Here is a 22932-nt window from a genome sequence, read left to right as displayed (position 1 = left end):
TGGTTTAATTTCAGACTCCCCTGCTCTCTGTCATAACCTTGTTCAGATTCTTGACAAGACATTGGAGGACTTAACTGGAAATTGAATTTCTCTTGAAGAATTCAAGATAGTCAAGATGCAGAATTTGCGAAATAACGTCACAAGGCCTTACCAGCATCATAAAATTTAAAGATCTTGCACGAGCAAAGGCAAACAGAAAACAACAGGCAAGAAAAACCACGGAACTAACCCGTTGGCACTGCTGAGCCCTACCGGGACAGAAGTCAGCCTGGAAGGTCTCTCTTTGTAAAGGTATTTACAGTTTTTTACTAACCATGAGAACATGGCAGGGTAGCCCCATAGCCTTGGGGAATTTCGGCATGTACAACCAATAAACATGTGGTCCAAAAAAATCCACACACTAAAAGGCAGTAATTTTAAAAATGGAAGCAACATTCTCTGATTATGAACTTGCATCTGTGTTTCCTGAGTTATCTGCTGTTCACAGTAATTCTTTTTTTTAGGAAGTCAATGTGAAGGTGTTCCTTTACTGTGGAACAAAACATTTCTCTGGTATGTTTGAAAGCAAGAAGCTGGAAATGTTACATCTTCACTGTAAGACAAGTTCTGGTAGCCCTTGGAAAGGAAAATGATGGCCTACCTCATGGCATGAAAACAGAAACAGACAGTTAAAAACTCTTCAGACCATTACCCTTTTGTGGTCTCCTTTCCTGGTGCCCACCCATGACAGGCAGTTAGATCAGACAAGCCCAAGAATAAATTGGGATAAAGATGTGGATTCAAGCTGTACAGTTTTGATGCTGTGACACCTATTACCTAGATGATAAACAAGTGGAGTTCAAAAACTGAAATACACTGTCAGTCTCTGAACTGGGCAAGATATAATTTCTGTAACAAGGAAGGATCTGACTGACCAGTGCTGCACTGGTATCTTTCAACAAAAATATGAACACCTTGAGCCCACTCATTAAAAGTCCTGGCAGTGGTGCCACATCACCACAGGAAAATGCCTCCAAGATGCTTTTGTGCAGCCCCTGAGGAAAACCACTTTCTAAATGCAACTCTTGGACTGAGGAGTGTCGCATGACTTGTCTCCACATCTAGCAGACAGAAATGATGTTTGTCTCCGTCTACTCCTGTCGTATATCCCAGCCTATGGAAATAGCAGCAGCAACCTACTTAATGGGCTCTGTAACACCAGATGTGCAACAGGTACCAGCCTGCCCTGTGTGCAGTGGTGGTGATTTACACGCGTGCGGTAACTCATTTGGCAAGAGCAGAATTATCTCTGAGGAAATGAAAGTTTCACACACAACTTGTTCCATGGGATTATGGAAATGTCACAGAATTCATGTGTAGTATGCAAAATTGTTTATGTATCAAGTGGCAGGACTAAATTTTTAATAGAAAAGCTGGAACACTGAAGAAGTTTAATACACACACAGTTTAAGCACAGTGGGATTGTATAAGTGTAATTTTGTATGATTTTGTACAGTTCTTTGGTGGCAAGTTTGCAGCAGAGCTTATATGAAGAGCACACAGGAAATGCAAACTCAGTCACAGAATTAAAATGAAGCAGAAAAGCTTCCACCATGCCAGGCAGAAACTTTTGTGTTCCTTATTTTTGGACAACTTCTGTGGTCCTAGAATCTTTCCAATTATAAAAAGAACTGACAAACTAGGTTTTATTCACTGTCAAAAAAGCTAACCGGGGAACCCAAAATGTGCACTGATACTTTCATATGACACAGCTTCCTCGGAAGTCTGGCAACACTCGTCACACACTCAGGTGGTGCCATACAGTCTCAGAAGCACCTTCTGCCTTTAAAGGAACATGGATTTTCTTGTCCCTAATTGGCAAGTGCTTTCTGCCTGTACTAATTATAAATCTTTCAAATGTGAAAAAAGCACAGAGAATGTTGTAAAATAAAATGTAATACTTTACTTTTCCGTATCTATTTCATCAGTCTGATAAATTATCTACAAATGCATAAAACTTAAGCAACATTTTCCAATGCACTCAGAATGGTCCCAAACTCAATTACAAGTAAAGCACATTAAAGATTTACTGTACAGTAAACAAATGGGTGAAAAACTGTAATTTATTGAAACTCATAACTCAAAAAATATAAGATGCTGTAGTGTACAATATGTTACACAAAGCACCCTAGGGTGCACATTCAAGTCAAGTAATAACTCCATCACCCCCCAAACCCTGGTACCCCAGTACTTGTTCCATATACAATCATGCACATTTACTCTTCAAGAGGAAGCCCCCAGTATTCTGATGTGTTAAATAGCACCAAAATCAGCATTGTTCATTGAAAAAATTGGGGGAGCTAAATTAACTTGGCCAATACTTTTGACAGATATTATACATTCATGGAATTAAACAGTCTAAACTAACCTAAAAGTGTGTACTGTAACAATTACTGTTCTAATTTGAAGTTCTCCCCATAAAGCAGTAGTGGAGGCAATATGCTCTAAGTAAAGCTACTTACGTACTTCCTACACACAGCTCATCTGCCTTTTTTGTTGGAAATAAGTCTATGAGAGGTGTGGAAAACTTGGATCTTTCAAGAACAACTACTGGTCGTAAGTAATGCAGCTGTTTTAAGGCAAGGTCTCCACAGTCTGTTAGGGCCTTGTCCAGGATTGCCCTCAGATTTTCTAAAGAAGGGGCAGATGAGGACTCTGACAGCAAGGGCTGGATCTCTGTTAATTCCCCAGGATTATTCGGGGTTATGATTACATTTTCATCATTTACAAAGTTGTTTACTGGTGTATCCCCCTGACTATCTCCCTCTTTTTTCAAGGTTTCATCTACTGGCAACTGCTCAGAAGACTCCCATTCTACTACCTCATCACAATCATCATCATCGTCATCATCTTTTCCCTCACTTTCCTGAATAAATTTTAAAAATGAAGACTCGAATCCCATTGGTTTATATGTCTTTAAATCAAATGGTTTGGACACTGGAGGCTTCTGAAATTTGTCTTTTGTAGCACAAAGTACATTTCTTTTCCCATTCAGATTAATTGCACTATGCTGACATCCTTCTGGGTCTTTCTCTTTTGGCAAGTCTAATTGTAAACTGGAGAAACAAGAGCTATTCTCTCTTTCACTGTTTTCAGAAAAATCTTCAGTTTTAGACACAGCTGTCTCCCTGACATTAGGCTCTTCGAAACAGGTATTGTTTGAACTGTGGTTATATTTTGAAGTGCCTGAATGCACAAAGGCACTGGCATCAAAACTCGCACTACTAGGTGGACTTTGTTTTTGGTCTTCATTGCTCACTTTTGGAGGATCACTGGCAGGGTCTGGAACAAGAGCTTTGTCACTTTCCTGCACAGGTTCAGGATTAGCTGATTTATCCTCGTTAACTTCTACACCTTTTCTATCCAAGTCTGAAGCTGTGTCAGAGCAAGACTGCTTTTCAATCATGATGCCACATTTCACACAAAGAACAAGTTTCTGAAGGCGCTGCTCTATGTACACGTTGGTCATCTGGTGTGTGCGCTTATAGTGCCTCACTATACTGCTTTCCAGCTTGACAACAGACAGACACCCCTGGACCATGCAGGGATACTGGGTCTGGTTAGACTTCTCTTTGCACATTTGTAGGGCTTCCTCTTTCGTTTTGAAACTCAGCAAATGTTTTTCTCTACTTCTGCTAATTCTTTTAGCTTTTTCTTTTAATTGCTTTCCATTCTGCTTGCTTGTGTCAAAGCTGTCTTTCAAATAATTTTGCTCATTTTTATCTTTATCTTCATTATCGTCCTCCTCTTTCCGATTTCCAAAGAGACTATCATAATATTCACTGTGTCTGAAATACACGTGTTGAGAATAGTTACTGTAATTTGTGAAAATTCGATTGCAGCCATTAAGGTCACAATGGATTTCAAAATCTTTGTTTAATTTTTCTTCGTTGGCATGTTCTTCTATTAGATGCTGTTTAAGCTTATTAAACGTATAAAATACAGCAGGGCAGTGGGCTTGGTTACAAGCAAATCTGGCAGACTCAGCTTCAGAAAGCAGTTTTTGATCCTCTAAGATTTCATTGTGGAAGTCACTACAATGCTTAGCAAGAGCTTTAGAACACAGAAAACGCTTACCACACTCTTTGTGTTTGCATGCAAATATTTTTTTACATTTGACAAGTTCCCTTTTAGTTCTCGCTTTGTCTTTGTCTAAGCAGAGCTGTTCCTTATTGTACTGGTGAACGGTTCTGTAATGGCGTATCAAACCTTTCTGGTTTGTAAATGCCGAGTTGCAGCTTTTATGTATACAATGAAATGGTTTGTGGTACTTATGCAATATGTAACATAAGTTTCCTTTAGCAACTGTTCTTTTACTTCCTCTTCCCTGTCTTGCTTCCAGTTCTTCCCTATGAGTGTCCAGAGAAGCTATGTTAGATGCTTTTCTTGTTACATTATTGTCTGTCTCTTCATTGGACTCCAAGTCTGTCTCAGAACAGCAGTCATCCTTCTTCGGGTGACAGAGTTGTTCAGAGTGGTCTGAATGATCAGTGAACCCAATGCTGTTTGCACAGGCAGGTGCTGGAGCAGTGCCATTTTTATGGATGTCCTCTGCACATAAACCTACATGATCAAGTTTTTCATTAGGACATACCTTGTGAGCCACCCTCTCGCAGCCAATTTGATGTTTGTTTCTATAGTGAATTCGAAGGTGTGTTTTTCTTGTAAATGACCTTTGGCAAATATGACACTTAAATGGTGAATATCGATGCTGGAACATATTTAGCTGAAGAACCATTTCCTTTGAATAGTTATGCTTTCTAACATAATGCATTAAGAGAGCTTCTCTGGTCACAAACTCACATGTACATCCATGACATTCACAGAAAAATGGTTTAGCTGCCAGCTGAGTAAGGTACTGGCTGGGTAAATTATCTTGTTGCTCTTGAAGCTGAAATTTTGAGGTAGTTTCATCAACTAACTCAGGGCACTTGGCATCCTGAGATGAATAGCCTCCAAAAGGTTTGTGTCTTGAAGAATTCTGAATGTTAGCATTTTTTAAGCTTAGATGTTTCAAACCTAACATTAGTTCCAACATGTTATCTTCAATATTTGATTCTTTAGAACTGTCATAAAAAGACGTTTCTGGGGAAGAAGGACAAGTTTCCTCCCTCAGACCATTGCTTCCTTTACCATCTACAGCATAACACACACTTTCTGGAGAGTCAGCATTTGTATCGGAATTATGACCTAACTCTGTATTCATGTCTGTAGGGGATTTACTGTCCTGAGCATCACTCAACAGATTAAGAAAGTATTTAGTTTTCATCTCCATATTTCTTTTACCTTTGAAGTTGTATGGATGGGCCCTTCGAAGGTGTTTCTGCATACTCCTGGAATTTTTGTGGATGGAACAGCAGCCTTCAAAACCACAGGAAAGGGTTTTTTCATCAAAGCAAACCGCCACATTGGAACACTGTTGTTTCACATTTGCTGGATGGAAGACTCCTTCCTGGGACACAACTAAACCTGGAACTGACTGGTTGTGAGCCACTGTTTCAAGCAGCAGAGGAGACACCTGACCTTTGCTTACTGCTGCATCTGCTCTGTGCTCCCCACAATGCAGGCTGAAGTTACTTTCACTGTTTAGATCTTCACTGTCGGAGAGAGATTCTTCCTTCACTTCTGGAATTTCCTGTGAGCCTGAGGGATCCAAGTTATCATTGAGATTGGAATTTTCAGATTGTTCAAACAGTTGAGACTCTGGGAGATAACTGCATTTGTCTTTTGAAATCGACCTCTCAAGGTTCAGCATTTGTTTCCCTTCCCCATTTGACACTTGGATATTATGCGCTGCGAGGTGATTCTGAAATTCAGTTTTTGAATAATAAAACTTTTTGCAACCAAAGAAGTTGCAAGTGTATGATGCATCTCTGAAGTGCTGTGCCTCGTGATGGTAAAGCTGCCCTAAGTCACTGAAAACAATATTACAGCCATTTAGCTCACATTTATAGCGAAGATCGTCGTGTGTTTGTTTGTGATTGAGAAGCTCATTAACTGACCCAAACCTGGCGTAGCAGTCCATGGACACACACATGTATGGCTGAGGCCCACAGTGCACGCGCTCATGCTCCCGCAAGTGGAAGGACGTCATGAAGTGCCGGCGGCAGAAAGCACACTTCTCCCTCCTGTTTTTCATATCCAAGTAGTGTTTTGCATTCTCATCATTGTTTTGATGTTCAGCTTTCAGATGTACACTTAAGTACTTAAACTGTTTGAACACTCTAGAACAATCTGTCCCAGGACATGGGTAGATGTCTCTGTCTTGCAGCTGGCAATTTTCCAGTTGGCTGAATGTGACATATTCATGTGTGTCATTGTCAAAACTTTCAGGAAACTGTGACTGGTGTGACCTTTCCTGAAATGCTGGGGGTGGGCTGCTAGAAGCTGTTGTATTTTGTGGTGATCTCTCTTTTTTCAGAATTATTTTCTTTTTAGGTCTGTGTGTTCTACTAGGTGGCATTTTAACATGTTCCATTACATGTGGTACAAAAAATTCCTTTCTCTTGAACCTTTTTGTGCATACGGGACATGTATAAACACCATCTTCCATATGCATCTTCGAATGATGCAGTATTCTGGCCTCTATACACTCCCTTTTGCAGAGCACACAAAAAAACTTGTATTGAAGCCATCTCTGGTATCTTTCTGAAGAACCAATTGGTTTTTTTATTCTTGCTTTTTCCTTAGGGTGGTTCATTGTATCTTTCCCATCATAATATTTGTGTTCTTTTGTCTCATCATAGTCACTAAAGAAAGTTTCTAACATGTCAGTTTCATTGAGTGACATATGACAACCTGCATCATCTTCGGAATCAGAAGCTACCTTCCCTAACAGTTTAAGGCAATGCCGCTTTAAAGTCTTCCAGTCCCAAAATTCAGGATCAAATGGCCAATATGCTTTCAAAGCTAACAGCAGCTCACAGCGGAGTGAATTTGGAACCACTGCATTCTCTTCGTCAAATTTTTGGTCTGGTTGCATATAGAGCTCTTCCAGTGCATTAAATCCACTCAACGTTGGCTCAAGTAAAAATTCCGTAAGCTGACAGGCTCTTCTAACTTCAAGGTCTTCTGGTAAAAGGCATGCAATTGTTTTACACACTGATGTCTTCATTTCATCGCTTCCACTGGATCTGATCTGAAGGGCTCTCACACATAACAAAACAGACACAGCAAGTCCCGCTTCTTCTGCCTGTTAAAAAAAAAAAACAAACAAACCAACAACAGAAAAACACAAACAACAAATGGTCACAAAACAAATGTTACTTTTCTTTAATAAGTACATTCTTTCTAGAAAAAAAAGCGTGCAATAAGAGCATCCAAGAGACTACAGCTCATTCTGAATGCATTTGGGCTTCTGAGCATCAAGTGTCTGGAGTCACTGAGCACCCTCTAGAGAGCCGCAGTTTATCTTATGTGAGGAACCTCTTTTGCTTTTCAAGCAATGGGAACCACTGCACACTTAATGCAGTCTGGAGGAGTCACACAAACTAGTTTAGGCACTAGATGTTGCTAAATACCTCTCTAACTCCTCTCTCTCTTAACTGAGTGATTCTCAACCATAAGTCAGATAACTGAAAGAGAATGGTGTAAATCTTCTATGTACATCCCTCCTGCACCATCCACACTGGATATTAATTTAGAACACAGGGTACTGTGTAATAAGGAAATTTACATAAATTCACTCCCTGAAATAAAATAACCTTCCAAGCAGTACAGTAGCAGAAATGATTCATGAGGAAGGTAACTGGTGTTTCACTTCCAAACAGTTTCTGAGCAGTCTGTGCAACTCTGAGGTGTTGCTCAATAGTATTGGGAAGATACTTACATTAATCACATGCTGATTTAAGAAATTATATATTCCAAATTCTACCTGGACAAAATTGAAAGTTACCTTGTTCCAAAGGCATATTTTTCAGCATAAAGAATCTGAATGCATGCAGTAACTAGTTAGCCATTTTTAGTAAAGATAAGTAACATTAAAGATACTTATGAACAACTTAGGAGAGTTGACATGTGGCTACCACAACCACACCTGCACCAGCCCAGACTGTAATCATCCAAAAGAACTAAGAACAGGTTAACAGAATTAGCAAGTTCTTATACTCAGCATTCACTGCCCACCATACATCATGCTGTGCTTCTTTAATTCAGAAGAAATTTAAAAGGGTTAGCAGGAAACATAGAAAAACCTGGTATACAGTTACCAATATATTATGATTTATATAGAAAGTGCACACTCATGCATGTCTTAAAAGTAGAAATGGGCCAACATTAAAGAAATTAGGACCAAATACATCTCTGTGCAATCCCTGGTGGAATGCATCTCTGCCAAATAGAGTTCTGGACTCTATGACCTGTCAAAAGGACAATTATGCAATCCTTCTGATTCTACTCTGACTCTAAACCAGAGCTCTGGCACTTGCTCTGCTCTTGTCAGCTCACACTCTGTAACTCATTTGGGTCACAGTATTGACTCCAGACAGTGAAAGAGACTCACAGACAAACAAATCTGAAACTGGAGAGAAACGGAATTGAAAAAAGGAATCTTGTATGTTTAATCCATCTTAAACCTGAATTAACCCATGGCCATGTCAGAATGCAAAGAGCATGCCGGGTTGGCCTCCTGAGATCAATTAGTCTTTCTGTTAGTACTTAAACGGGAATGACGAGTTTATAAAAACTGCTGTCAAGCATCTTTTGCACCTTTCTGTGACATTCTAGAGAGAGGCATCAGAATAGAAAGTAAAAGTCCAGATGTGATTGTATCACATATTTTGAGGAAGATGTATTTTCTTAGAATACAAAAACACGAGACATTCCAGTCAAGTCTCCATCTCTTAGAGATGTTGCAGAAAATTCTTGTGTGCCTGACTTCTGAACAGGCAGCAGATCAAAACACAGCTATGCTTTGTTTGCAAAATCCTATCATATGTACTTTCAAAGCAACAAAACTAACCCTCCACATTGATTGAAGATCACTTCACAGGATCAGGCTGACACAAAACTACAATGGCAGGTGTTTTCCATAGATTTTTATTAGTACATTATTAGGCACTTAATCAGAAAGCATGAATAATGAAATAAGTTATATTTCTAATCAGTTCAGTGGAATTATTAAGAAAATAATAAATTCATGTAAACAGCTCTGGCTGTGTCCAAAGACTCAGGACTGTAGCTTACTTACTTCAGATTGTATGACTCTTATCAAGAAAAATAGATGCTGTAGTGTTTTGGCAATGATGCCAAACTGACGACATCTCTCCAAAAAGGAATCTAAAGAAGGATCTATTCTTCTCTGCAGCTTGCTCCAGAAAAGTGTCAGTTCCCTGCAAAGAGTTGAAAGCAGAAAGTAAGAACATTGCAGATGCACACAATTTGTGCAGTCACACACTTCGGTTCAGAGCTGACTCCAGGAAAAAATTAAGTGTTATTCAAGGACAGCACACATTTCAATCAGGTCCTGATCTCCAAGCAGCACTGAAGAGGACTATTCCTAAACAAGCACAGGATCAAAACACAACGTATCTTCTAATACTGGGGAAAGACACAGGGATTCATCTCGTTTAATGCAGGCATCTATTGCTGCACAGACCTTGTTTCTAGACAAGAAAAACAGTCCCACACTTGTGGAACTTTTACTTTTCACACAGAAATTTAAAAAGGGTAATATGAATCATAATGGAATGTAGCCACTTCCACTAGGCAAGGAGCTTAGCTGCTGACACCTGCATCCAGGTGATGTGGCTGCCACTAAAAGGGCCCTCCCACAGAACACCCTTTGCAAAGCATCACATAAGGGATCTGTAAGCTGAAGGCGTCTGCTGTCTGTGAGCAGTTCTGTACTTTGCTATTCATACCATGAGAGCACAAAGCTGTTCTGTTAAGCAATTTATTATAACCTAAGTAGCACAGCCAATGGAGGATGTAACCTATCGCTGTTGCTCAGCCACCACATGGAGTGCCCAAAAGCAGTAGAGCAGTAGAGCCATAAGACCTTTATCTCTTATATCATTTGAAAAAAACTTTTCTTCTCTTCCTTTGATAGAGCAAACTTGACCTTTGCTAACTTACCCACTGTGTGCATCAACTACACACACAGGTTTCCAGGTGCAAGGTCAGTCACAGCCTCAAGAACCAACTATCAAGAACACATATCCAGGAAAACTTTAAACCAAACACTGGTGAGGTTCTTCCTCTGTATTACTGCAATCCTGCTCTTCAACACCAAGCCTAAAGAAAGGGAATGGGGTCTATCCTGGATCAGATCTGGGATATCATTTTACTGCACAAAAATGGACAATGTTTACTGGTAACAGTTTTTGTGGATTTTGTTTGGAGTTTTTTGTCTGCATTATTTAAAGGCCTTGAAATGCAATTAACACCCTTTCATAACCAGGAAGAGACAGTTGAGAAGCCAGACAGGCCTACGAGGAATTACCATACAAGCATTACAAACCAGGATGCTATAATTTTAAATCCTAAAATAGAACTAGAGAGAAAAAAAAAAAAAGGTAGACACTCAGAATATCAGTAATGTCTTCTACTACCCTTTAGCCCCCAAAAGCTGACAAAATGTAAAATTTAATTAAACATCAGGATGACTAATATGGAGGAACTATATGAAGCGAAGCTCATGCAAGAAAAGCACAGAATATATATATAAAAGTATTACAAAAAATTTTAACTCAGCATTACAACAGAAAAAAATGAACTTGAAATATAGTTTATCAAGACATCACTTGTTTTATATGTCTATTTATTACACTGATGTCGTTGGGAGCTGGGAGAATAGCAAGAAAAGGGCTTCACTGAGTAACCTCTTAGTGCTCTGCAAAAAAGCCTTGAGAATAAGTTTTCAGTGTTTGCTCTGTTCTTTTTCTCATACCACCCTTTCTTTCTGCAAAGCTAAAGCATCTTGCTGGAAAGGATCAAGGATGGTGATGAAGAAGTGTTCCTCAGATAATCTTCACATATATGGAAAGATAAAACCAGACAACTCCAAGTATTTGGGCAGTGCAGAGAACAGAAAGACCTCCAGACAGACAGATATCTAGCAGTACGTAGAAGTAAAAAAAAAAATAAACTTACCAACATATCACACCAGAGAGAGGTTTTTGAAGCTGTGCTTAGCTACAGTTCACACCTAAGGCAACTTGTGTTAATGGTAAAGGTAGATTATTTTATGGGTTGATGAACTGCCTGGTTCCCTGGACACTGTGGCAATCAGCTCACTCAGAACCACTGCCTAGAGCAGCACTACTTCTGCGACAAAGTTTCAAACACAGCAGGTACCTCTAGTCTTAAGAGCAGCCTTACATATTGTTTTATGAATCTCAGCAAGAACCAGTGCAAAATTTTCCAATTTTGGTGAGGAATAACATATACAAACCTAAGTTTGCTTTCATCTTCAGCTGTGAAATAAAGCTTGACACCGAGAGCTAACTCACATACCAAGATGGTTTGCTGATCTCCTGGAGGTACAGGCTTGAGGCTCCAGGATGATCTGAGCTGAGCTAAGCTAAGCTATTCAAACAGCTTAACCTCTCCAATTATGCAAGAATCATAGTCAGAGGTTTGTGCTGAGATGGGGAGTTAGCACTGCACCATCAGAGAGATGGTGAGGCACTGAAGACAGGAGGGAAAGGAGGCAGATTTTCCTTTCCTAGACAGAGTGACATTACAGCTGAAGAGGTTTAACACCTTCCAGAAGCCCCAGTGTTGCACTTGTCCCGTGGAACTTGTCTGACCACTAGGTAATCAGCATTAATCTGCAGAAAGGTATGCAGTTTTGGCTGGGTAAGATAATGTGCTTACCGCAAGTCAGAAGGGCCAGAGTCAGGACAACAGATAAGGCAGCCTTGTGAGTTGTCAAGAATGGACCTTTTGCTTTTTAGCAGCAGCAAACTGTCAGGATTGGCTCAAGTGTGAGTATGGGAGAAAAATTTTAAGTAGAGTCTAAATCATCAGCAGATCAAGAGGAATACAATAACCATTCAACTACAATCCTGTTTGAACCAGATAAGACCTTCTTTGAAGTGAAATAAGCAATTGCTGCTCCTTAAAAACAGCAGTTGGTCACAGAAAGGAGAATGTGTTCAATTTAACTCGTCCTTTATGCACTGTATATGTTTACGCATTAAATTTAACTCATTAAGTGTATATTTATGTATTTAAGCCTATATAATGGCTCACAAGCACCCGCTAGCATTTCGTTCCTCCACATTAGTTTTAGCTGCAGGATGATACCAAATATCCACTGAGTCTGCCTTCACATTTCCTGTCTTTCCAGCCTGCTCTGGTTATGTCATGCTTTTGATGGAGTTTAATTTACCAATGCAGTGAAAGCAACATTACCTTATCTTTTCTCCAGGGTACTGATCCAAATCAGCCCTGCAATGATTTCAGTGAATTCCAGAGTTTGCATGGAGCACAGTTCCTCATTTTTGTGAGCCTTAATGCTCACTAAATCTGTAACGTGGAATATCAGGCCTCATCAGTTAAACTGGCTGATTTGACAAAAGCAATCCTCTAAATTAAAAGTTTTATGTCTTATTAGCCACTTGAATTCATCTACCTTGTGGCTAAATAAGTGCTCAATCCACAGTTGTCCCCAGGAACACAGGTGGAGGTCAGTGAAAAGGCCACTTCATCGAACCACGGTGCACCATCAGACCAGCAAGGCATCCTGACTTTCAAGCACCAGTATTTTTTAAATAAAGCCTCAAAGTGAGAAGCAATCTAGTGGTCAAGAATTATTACACCAGTTTCACAAGACAGGAGTCCATCAGAAGGTGACTTCTTCCATCTGTGCTCCAGCATCCTGGAAGCCTTTCTCTCCAGTGGGTCCAGACAGCATCATTTGTGTGTAATGCTGTTGTACAAGGACTGCTAAGTACAGTACTAGAACTTGAATTTATACATCTATACAATGTCAGTGTTTCTGTTAGACAGAAGACTTCATTCTCCCGTCTCCACCCTGGGGAAGGCAGCTGGAACTTGACAAGTCTGTTGGGACAGCAGCAGAGGGGGCACCTGCAGTATGCATGGACAGAGCAGCACAGTTCGACCCAGTACCTTTTTTCTCAAGAACAACTAACAACAGTATAGACATAATAACGAGACCTCAGCATGAGTGACACAAACCTTCTGTAAACAGGGACAAACTTATGTTACTGGACTGTGCTAACATTTGTATCTTCAAGACTTCAGTGCCTGTCACCTAGGCTAGCCAACTTTAAAGTACCTACTCAGTTACAGCTGCACCGTATTTTGTGTAGCATTAACCTGAGGCAGGACCCACTCAGGGTCAGACTGACAAGGAGATGAGAAATCTACAGCTTTGAATTAGAGTTATGGGATCTGAAAATTTCATTGAAATTCTAACTACTTTTAGTTCAGACTTCATACTGCAAGCAAAGAAAACTACCCACATTTGTCTTCACAAAAGAGAGATGTTATTCTGTAACAATAATGCTACATCCTCAAGCCTGTTCTCCAGTCCCAACAGTCCAACAACAGGAAGTCTGACCCTCTTTGCTTGCATCCTAAGGATATAGCTTTTAGAACTGAATAAGTCTTCTTGGACAACAGCAAGTAATACAACTCACCCTAGAACAATGTTAGTTGTTTGTTTCTTTTTTTAAGAAGAGAACTTGAGGTGGAATCTAGCCTTGTATCTCTTTGAACATGACTCTTCTAATCTTATCTTTAATGACAAAATTCGATAGAGAATTCTAGAGAAAAACATTCTCTAGAACTTCAAGTGTGGTGAACTCTCCTCTCTTGTGTCTTCCACAAGTTCATTTCTCTCTACAAGGTATGCTTTTGCTCAAAAAGACATTTCTGGCCTGAAGCAGAAGCAATATTTATGTAAATACTTCTGGCCTTTTTGTACAGATGGCTGGACCAGGCTGAACTGTCAATCACCCTGCAGACACTGCAGTGCTGTAAAAACTTTTCTTAATGGCTTTAAAATGTGGAGTGAGTTGATGAACAATGCCACAGCTACCTGAATACAAATTCCCCAAGATATTCTCAGTATGTCTGCCTATGCAAAGCTTTATCCAGGTCAGGATTTTAAATAGGAGAAAACTACAGATTTAGCCATGCCTTGAAAGCCATAACTATATAACTACAAATCCATTTTGCAAAGGGCAGAAACCACCTCCTCTGCTTTGGCTCTAGGATTTTACCACTGCTGAAACAGAAGTGCAGAAGGTTCTCTAATCTCCAGCCAGTTAAGAGGGCAGAGAAGTTTTATAGTCACAATTCGGCCAAGATCTAGTACTACAATTGTCAATTATAGAATATCAACTCAGAGAGCACTGACCCAGCACCACTGACAGATCTACTACCCTGCCAAAGTGGTACCGTTCATACCAACAGTGTGAGTGCCATTTCACTTTCAAATGGTTCAAACATTACTTTTCTCTAACTGTTCTATTACTGTAGCAACTATTTATTTTGTCACAAGTTATCTAGAAAGCACTTCAGTCTGATACACTGCTCAACTTCGGGATATATTCACTTCCTCTAAGTATTCTCTTGCATTGAAGTCAGTGAGGAACAGTTAGCAGTAGCAGCAATACTTATACTTACCAAGAGCAATACACATTTGCTGTTTGAAGCTGATGAGTAAGATACGTTGTACAAAGAATAAATGCAGTGTTTTCTTGTCCCTCAGATTCCAGATTACAAATGATGTCCAGTACCTCTTTGCAATCCACCTTTGCAATCTTAAAGAAAAAAAATTAAAAGAAAAAGCACTTTATTCTCAGCATGTTTACAAAAGAAATGCGTGTTTACTGTATCAAAGGAAATGGTCTCACAAACACATAAACAAAATATTACACACCTCTTTTTAATACCCAGAGCTCGTGCCACACTTTCCAGCTACAGCATGGCATGAGAAGTTTACACATTTGTTCTGGTCTCTTCTCAGTATTAGTTTTCTTTGGGACAAACTTTCCATTTTGGGCATCTTAGCAAAATACTTGCATGCGGCAATCATAGGCCTAAGACTTCTCATACCCTCCCTCTGCAGCACTTGCAGGCATTCTAGTGTTACTTTTGAAAATTAGAACCCAGGTCCAAAAAGGTCAAGAGTTATGAAAAAGCCAGTCTTTTTCTCTTTGTCTGTAGGTACCGATTCTGAACAACCACACTCCAAAGCATAATGTTAAAAACAGAACTGTTTAGAGGAGTGTGCTGGGTTAGGCAGCGTTAGAGTTAATTTTCTTCCCAGTGGCTGGTATGGGGTTGCATTTGGGATTTGTGCTGGACACAGGGTTGATAATATAGAGATGTTTTCGTTGTCGCTGAGCAGTGCTTACACAGAGCTGAGGCTTTTTCTGCTTTTTGTACTGGCAAGGAAGCTGGAAGTGAATAGGAGGTTGCGAGGGGACACAGCCAGCACAGGTGACCCCAACTGACCAAAAGGATATTCCAGACCATATGACATCATGCTCATTACATAAAGTGGGGGGGGGGGAGAGGAAGGGTGGAACATTTAGAGTGACAGTGTTTATCATCCCAAGTCTCTGTTATGCCTGATGGGCCACTGCTCTCCTAGAGGTGCTGAACCCCTGCCTGCCCACAGGAAGCAGTGAATTAATTCCTAGTTTTGCTTTGCTTTACCTATTAAACTGTCTTTATCTCAACCTACAAGTTTTTGCACTTTTACTCTTCTGATTCTCTCCCTGGTACTGCTGGTGGGGGAGTGAGCAAGTGGTTGCGAGCGGCTTAGGAGCTGGCTGGGGTTAAACCATGACAAGGAAACACAAATCTCATGGAAGTTTTGGAAAGCCTACTTAAGGCAATACATATTTGTGTATCAAACCAGGAAGTTAGCTTGGTCATAAGCCACAAACAGTAATTATGAAGAGCTTTTACTATTAAGACAACACTAGTTTTAATATATTTTTCCACTGGATCTATTCCACAGAACAGTCTGTACTCTAGCAACACCTACTTTTAACAGCTGTTCATATAATAAACATTTCAAATGTCTTGTTCATCATGAAAAATAATGACATAGAATGAACAACAGGAAGTTAAAATAAACTAATTCTCACAGATATCTCATTCAGCAGGAAAAGCAGAAGAAGGGATATTACCCCAGTTTCCTGTTCAGGCCTGACACTGGAATTCATTGAGCAGTGTCAACATCTTATAGGGTCCACTGACTTTTGCTATTTAACTTGAGACCCAAGACTGACCTTTTGCAGCAGACATTTCTAGAGCAATTCACAAGCTGCAAGGGCTTGCAGATGTGTCACTTTTGCATTTGACAAAGTAAAATACAGCAGATTATTTTTTGGGGGGAGGGGGTTGCCACTACTCACTGCTGGCAATAGAGAAACCTCGAGGACTGATTTAAGGGACAATGCTTTGCTGTCTAAGGGGACAGATATCATTGTTCCTTGCATGTCAAGAGATAATAAGCCCAGCAGTATCTGCAAATCAACTGCCACCTCTACCAGGCTGGGGAGGGTGGAAAAGCAAGCCCATACCAATGGCCACATGACAGAACGGTGAAGGTGTTCATCACTGCCCAGGAGAGAACAGGGTTCTTGTGACTAACAGGACACTGCTGTATGCTATCTTGTTGCTACTGGCAACATTCCTTGCCAGTAGTACCTTTCTTGTGCTGTCATTAACCTTTGGTACCTACAGGTACACCGGCCTTGCAGTTTGGGTGGGAAGTCTAGGTGAATACATGTCTGACAGCTGGGCAACTCCAGCCTTCTCATAATATTCTACCATCTCTATCCACTCAGCTATTCCTATTCTTTATAGATTAAAATTTCCATCAGCATATTTTATAAAGCAAATTCAGATAGCAAAGCTAAGTGACACAAAGTTTTGTCTTTGATAATTTTCACAATTATACACTGCCATCTCCTCGATACTACAGTAAATATTCTTAAATAATGCAGAAGCTGCCTGCAAGTGGTTTGATATAAGTCTGATCTTCCAAATCTTCAGTTTTAGAAAAATAAAAATTGTCAGTGCCTGTAAATACAGGACATGTTTCCTTCACAGATCTGAAGACAACATGGCGGGCTACCTGGGAGTTACTTGGCCAGACATCACTTGACAGAGATCATACTCATCACCAATTCCATTAAAAGGACAATCACTGAACACAACCACCTCTGTTTTAAAACCTACAAACTTAAAACCCTGCTTATTTCTAATGCTACAGAATTATAAACCCCACATTTTTAAATAGCCATCAGTTACTCCTCACTCAGACTTAGATTGTAGGAAGACCTGGAACTTCCGCTGTGCACTGGATCAGCAGGACCAACACCAGCTCCAGCACACATGCGACCTGGTGCTCGGAGCAGCCTGCAGCCACACAGTACATCAGAGCTGCTCTCCTTCTCATAGAGCAACTAGTGCTCCTTTTGGACAAACTCACATTCAGGACATTAACTACTGAGTAAGCAACAAGGCAATTTGTTTCAAGTCCTGTTTATTTCAAACTTGGTCAATGATGATTCATCTCGTTTCAGACCTTGGGGCTTTTGCTTTTTGCTTGTGTGCTTTTTTCTTGTATTTTGGGTGTTTTTTTAATATTCAAGACAAAAAGTCCAAATGCACAGCTTGAAATCATCCAACAATATCGTCAGTCAATTAAGTGACAAACCAGACACGTATTAAAGCATCTTTACTAAACCTGCAATGCTGACCACCCTTATTCTGTTACAAACCCAACAACTTATGAATGAAACTTACGAGACTGCAAGTTATCTTAAATTAGAATTGCTGAAACATGCTGTCATCCTCCTTGTGTTCTGTTAAAAAGGATGCCAGTTTTCTCCTCAAAGTTATTCCACAGAACATACAACCACGTAAGTCTTTGTCCTCCGTGTCATTTTAGTTTGAAGAAAAAGTTGTAACGTTACTATACTACTTCAATTTTTATGTCATCATAAAAATTTCCTACACTAACCTAAACCACCTACCATTTTGTAGTAGGAATCATGTTAATACTCCTTATTTGTAGAGGGCCTCCAAAAGATGACTGTTTATTTCACAACTGAATTTTTTATGAATGGGATAAAGGGCATTTGCTTAAATTCAGATTCCCTGAAGTGCTTTACTCTCAAGACTTTGGAACAGTCTTTCCCAAAGGAAGTCCAAACTAAACAACTCTACTTTGACAATAGGAGATGGCTATGTGAAGATCATGTCACCTACCAAAGATGTTAACATTCAGCAGAGATGACACTCAATTTGGCTTTAATTTAACTGGTTGTGGCATTTGAAAACCTTGTTTTATTGTTACGTGTGGCTGGCACTTGCCTTGCAGAGAAAACCATCTTCGACTATGGAACATTTGGGGCTTCATGCTTTTGCAATAGCAATAAGTGTTATTAGCTACTTAATTAACTACTGTATAAGAGAACTGCTTTAATAAGGACTTTAATTGATCCAATAAAATTGGCAAATTCAAGCCAAACACTGGAACTGGTCAGCCTGACATCAACCTTGAATTCTGTTACTTTCTACATTCTCACAGAGCAGCACAAGACTCTAATGAACGAACAATTCTATAGGTTTATTCCTTGTTACACATGTGCCTCAGGATCAATTCAAGGTGCCAGGAGGTACCAGAAATGCAAGGGACAACTTTATACACAGTGTATACACACACATACACAGAGTTATAATCATACATACATAGCCAGGCATGCACATGTGTGTGCATATCTCTACAGATGTATGCACATACAGATACATATACACAAACACACGTATGTTATTGCTTACAGACATAGCTACAAGTAGTTTACCAGCCTTAACTTACAGGAAGTCAGTAATTTAACTTCCACACCTGACTTAACCACCCCAATCGCCTCCAATTCCTGTAAAGGGATGATCATACATTGTCTAATCTTCCAATATAAATTCTTTCTCTCCAATCCTCCCCCAGCTATCTTCACTTCTATTCAACCCTTCTGCAACATTTACTTTCTTAGCCAAGCCCTGCTCCTCTACCTCTACTCTGAACTTCAAATTTCATTTAACCCTTGTTTCATTCATTACAGTTTGTTCCCTCTTTCCCCTGGTGGGTTTTTGGTCATTGCCACCTCTCATTCCCTAACAGCTGCCATTCTTTGAACTCTTCATCTTTCACCTTTTCCCATTCTTTTTCCCCACTTGTCATTAGACCTGACAACTTTCTACCCGAGGAAGATCGTAGGTAAGATTCATGTGTAACGGAATTCTTGTCTCTGAAAACAAAGGTGTGAATGAAAGTGTTTTAGAAGTCTCGGATTCCAGCAATTCTGTAAGAGTGCCAACTGCACAACACCTGTGACTGAGCATGCAAAAAACCACGCCATGCAAATCTTTATATTGCCAGTTATTTACAAGCTTCTGGCACTGGAACACCACTAACTTTACACTTTTCGCAGCGCTGGCTACAGGTCCAGTTAAGTCAATAAACTGTACTGTTTTAAGATACTCCTTTGATGCTTAGTGGCTTCACTTTCCCATAAAATGTTTAATTCAGCAATTACCATAACTTGATTCAATTAATCAATCTCTGTTTCAACTTTTATACTTGACTGGTAAGAAAAGACTGTTCTGAGTATCAAGTTAAAACAGCTACAGCTACACTTCACAACACATTAAAATTAAACTAAAAAGGAAACATTTTAATATGATTTCTCTGTCATTCCTCAGCAGCAGCCAATCCAATCAGAGAACATGCTGCGAGTTACCCATAAACTCCAAAACCTCCAGCACGCAGATTGTGTCTGCAGTGAGCTGTTAAACGCATTCCCTGCTCCTACAGCACACTGAGGGGAATCTGGCTCAAAGTGCAGACTGAAGAGACACCTATGCAAATACTTATATTTCAAAAGAAATATTTTTAGAGGAATGTTAATTAAAATAGTTAATACGTACAACAAGAACACTGGCACTCATGCAGGAAATGCAAGACAGAGTTGCCTTTTCTTTTCTTTTTTAAATATCTCAGGCTTCCCCCAGTTTCACTGAAGTTTACTTAAAATGCCCAAGTCCAACATTAAAACTACACCAAGTGCATACAACTCTAACAAGTGAGACTGATCCCATAACAGGGGTGTGATGTCAAGAGGCAACAGAGGCAAGAATCAGTTGTGTGACTATAGTTACTATGGCAATGCGTGAACACAAATCATTGCTATGATTGGTATTGTATCAGGAAGACTAATTGCTAAAAACAAGTTTAGAATTCAGGAAGAACAACTCTAAAGTGGATTTTGTTTGTTTTGTGATTTTTTTTTCTTCAAACTTCTCTTTCTTAGGTCAGAACAACTAGAAGAAAAGCAATTGCTCTGGTACCATTGTTTCGAGTCAGAAAAGACAGCTTTCCAATTATATTTTTCTTACTATTGGAACTGAAGTTACAAGTTTTATTTTAAGATTTCAAACATCTAACCTCTAATGCAAGCATATATACATACTATCCACACATTTTATCCACAGCAGCAGTTCCTACTGCAGTCTGCAATAGATTCTTCTTTTGGAACTCTGCTGCAACAGTTTCACTCTTCAGCTTCAGTTTTTAGTATTACAGAAATAAATTCTAAAATGCTTGATAAATATACATTCAAAAGGGACTACGGATTACTAACCTCCTTAATGGAGTCTTCATTAGGCAGCATTGAACACACACATGTGATGTAGGCTTGGCGAAAAGATGAAACATTTGCAATTTCTGGAGAATCTGCACACAATTTTGACAAGAAAGTGGCTTGGGGGATGCAGTTTGACTTCATCAAATGTTTTATTCGCATCTGCAGAAAGGAAGGCCCTTCTCGTGTAATCAATTTATTAGCTAGGAAAAGAAAAAAGCCTTTGAGAATAGACCAATTTACAGGTGACACTTAACTGAAATTGTCTCACTGCATTCACACTTCTTTACAAACTTGTGTAAGTATGGTCAGTGTTCTTAGGAAACTCTAGGCATGATTGGAAGTGACAGCAATGGCATATCTTCTGCCAAACTGTGCCGGAAAAGAATGCTGGGCTATAGAATACAGACACACACCATCCTCCACCCCCCTCCAAAGACAGCACCATTAAGGCAGTAAGGACGTATGCCACAGCAATGGCTAAAGGACACTGATCACACCAGACAGATATCAGCAGTTTAACTGAGATTCAGAATCTTCACCTTTTAACTGTAGCTTCGTATTCCAAAGAATCAAAAACGTTTCAAACGAATCATTACATGCTTTTTAACTAGAGAGTTTTCCACCCAAGTTGTTAAAACCTCACATAATGAAAAAATATACAAAATTAAGTTGAGGGTGAAAATGTTATCTTTGCAGTACTTTTGAAGAATTGTGTTTAAGACATGCTAGGCTTATGCTCCAGATCAAACAAATACAACTAATCATTATGAGACTTGATAACTAATTCAAAATTCAAAAGTAAAAATGCAACTTCAGATTATTTTTGTAAGCAGTTAGCAAAATGTACTTATTTGGATTAAAAACCTCACAGATTTAGTTTGATTCTCTTCCCAGGTGTTTATCATAGAAAAAAAGTTCAGTTGGAAAGGACCTGCTCCTCACAGGACTACCTGAAATTAAACTATATGACTACAAGCATCAGCCAAATGCTCCTGAACTCTGGCAGGTCTGGTGTTGTAATCATTTTCCCGAGGAGCCCGCTCCAGTGCCCAACCATCCCCTGGGGGAAGAGCCTTTTCCTAACGTCCAATCTGTGCTGCCCCTGACACAGCTTCATTCCATCTCCTTGTGTGTTGGGAGAGTAAGACTCTGAACAATTTTTCCTTCATTTCTGTAGGCCTTGCTTGACATGACTTTAGAAGTTGCAAGCTGTGTGAAACTATGCAATGTTTATACTTGCTAGCTGTGTGTTTAGTTATAAGGTTTGAGAAAATAGTATGTTTATAGTAAGAAAGCCTTGAGAAACTGGAGATAATGAGACACCTGCAAGATTTCGGAAAACCCCTAAAGGCGGATCAATAGAAGGGACTTTGCATGCCAAGTAGGATTTCAGGCCGCGTGGACAGAGCACCAAATCCAATAAACCGAAGGCATGAGACGTGTGCACAGACTGAGCTATCCAATCACCTTATTGTGAGCATGTACCCGGAACAAACTAAACTGTATAAAAGTTAACTCATTTAAATAATAAATTGGACATCGTCTGATCACACTGGCCTGTGCGCGAATTTGTTCCAAGCCTCTCCGCCGATACTTGTGTCCTGTTGCTGGTAGCAGAGACAGGAGATCAGCACCTCCTCCTCCGCAGCCCCCTTGAGGAAGGTGCAGACTGTGATGGGAGTCACACTTCAGCATTCTCTTCTCCAAGCTCAACAGGCCAAGTGACCTCAGCTGCTCCTCGCAAAGAGGAGCCTCAAGGCCTCTCTGTGCCTTGGCCACAATCCTCTGGACAAATCTATTAATCTGATGTCCTTGTATCGAAGCACTCAAAACTGCCCCAAGGACTCGAGGTGAGTGCACCCTGGTGCAAAGCAGAGTGGGACAGTCACCTCCCTCACCCGGCTGGCAATGCTGTGTCTGATGCATCCCAGGACAGTCGGCCCCCTCTGGCTACCAGGACACACTGCTTACTCATATTCAAGTTGCCGTCAACCCAAAGCTCCAGATTTCTTTCCACAGGGCTGGTCTCCATCCCCTAGTTTGTCCATATAACCAGGATTACCATGTCCCAGGTGGAGAATTCAGCACTTGTTAAATTTCATATGGTTGGTGATTGCCTAGTTCTCTGGTCTATCCAGATCTCTCTGTAAGGCCTCTCCACCCTTAAGGGAGACCACAGATCCTCCTAATGTAATATCATCAGCAAACTTATTTAATGTACATTCAACTCCTGCACCAAGATAATTTACAA

The 22932-nt window shown here is 40.0% G+C and overlaps 1 protein-coding gene across 2 annotated transcripts in view; it reads right to left on the bottom strand.

Moving 5' to 3' along the window:
• Window positions 1-1922: 1922 nt before the first annotated feature.
• The window catches only part of RLF (RLF zinc finger), a 50156-nt gene continuing 29146 nt past the window's right edge, over window positions 1923-22932 (bottom strand). For both annotated transcript variants that reach the window (XM_027713638.2, XM_027713637.2), the window contains exons 5-8: window positions 20679-20881; window positions 14641-14777; window positions 9227-9368; window positions 1923-7231 (exon numbers count right to left, since the gene is read on the bottom strand). In XM_027713638.2, coding sequence (XP_027569439.2) covers window positions 2498-7231; window positions 9227-9368; window positions 14641-14777; window positions 20679-20881 — 5216 coding nt within the window. In that variant the 3' untranslated portion in view covers window positions 1923-2497. The remainder of the gene's footprint in view (window positions 7232-9226; window positions 9369-14640; window positions 14778-20678; window positions 20882-22932) is intronic.

The sequence above is a fragment of the Pipra filicauda genome, unplaced genomic scaffold, assembly GCF_003945595.2.
Source record: "Pipra filicauda isolate LSUMZ 115617 unplaced genomic scaffold, ASM394559v2 scaffold431_size579624_pilon, whole genome shotgun sequence".
NCBI lineage: Eukaryota > Metazoa > Chordata > Aves > Passeriformes > Pipridae > Pipra > Pipra filicauda.
The sequence above is the reverse complement of the archived record's forward strand: the minus strand, read 5'-3'. Positions and strand labels throughout refer to the sequence as shown.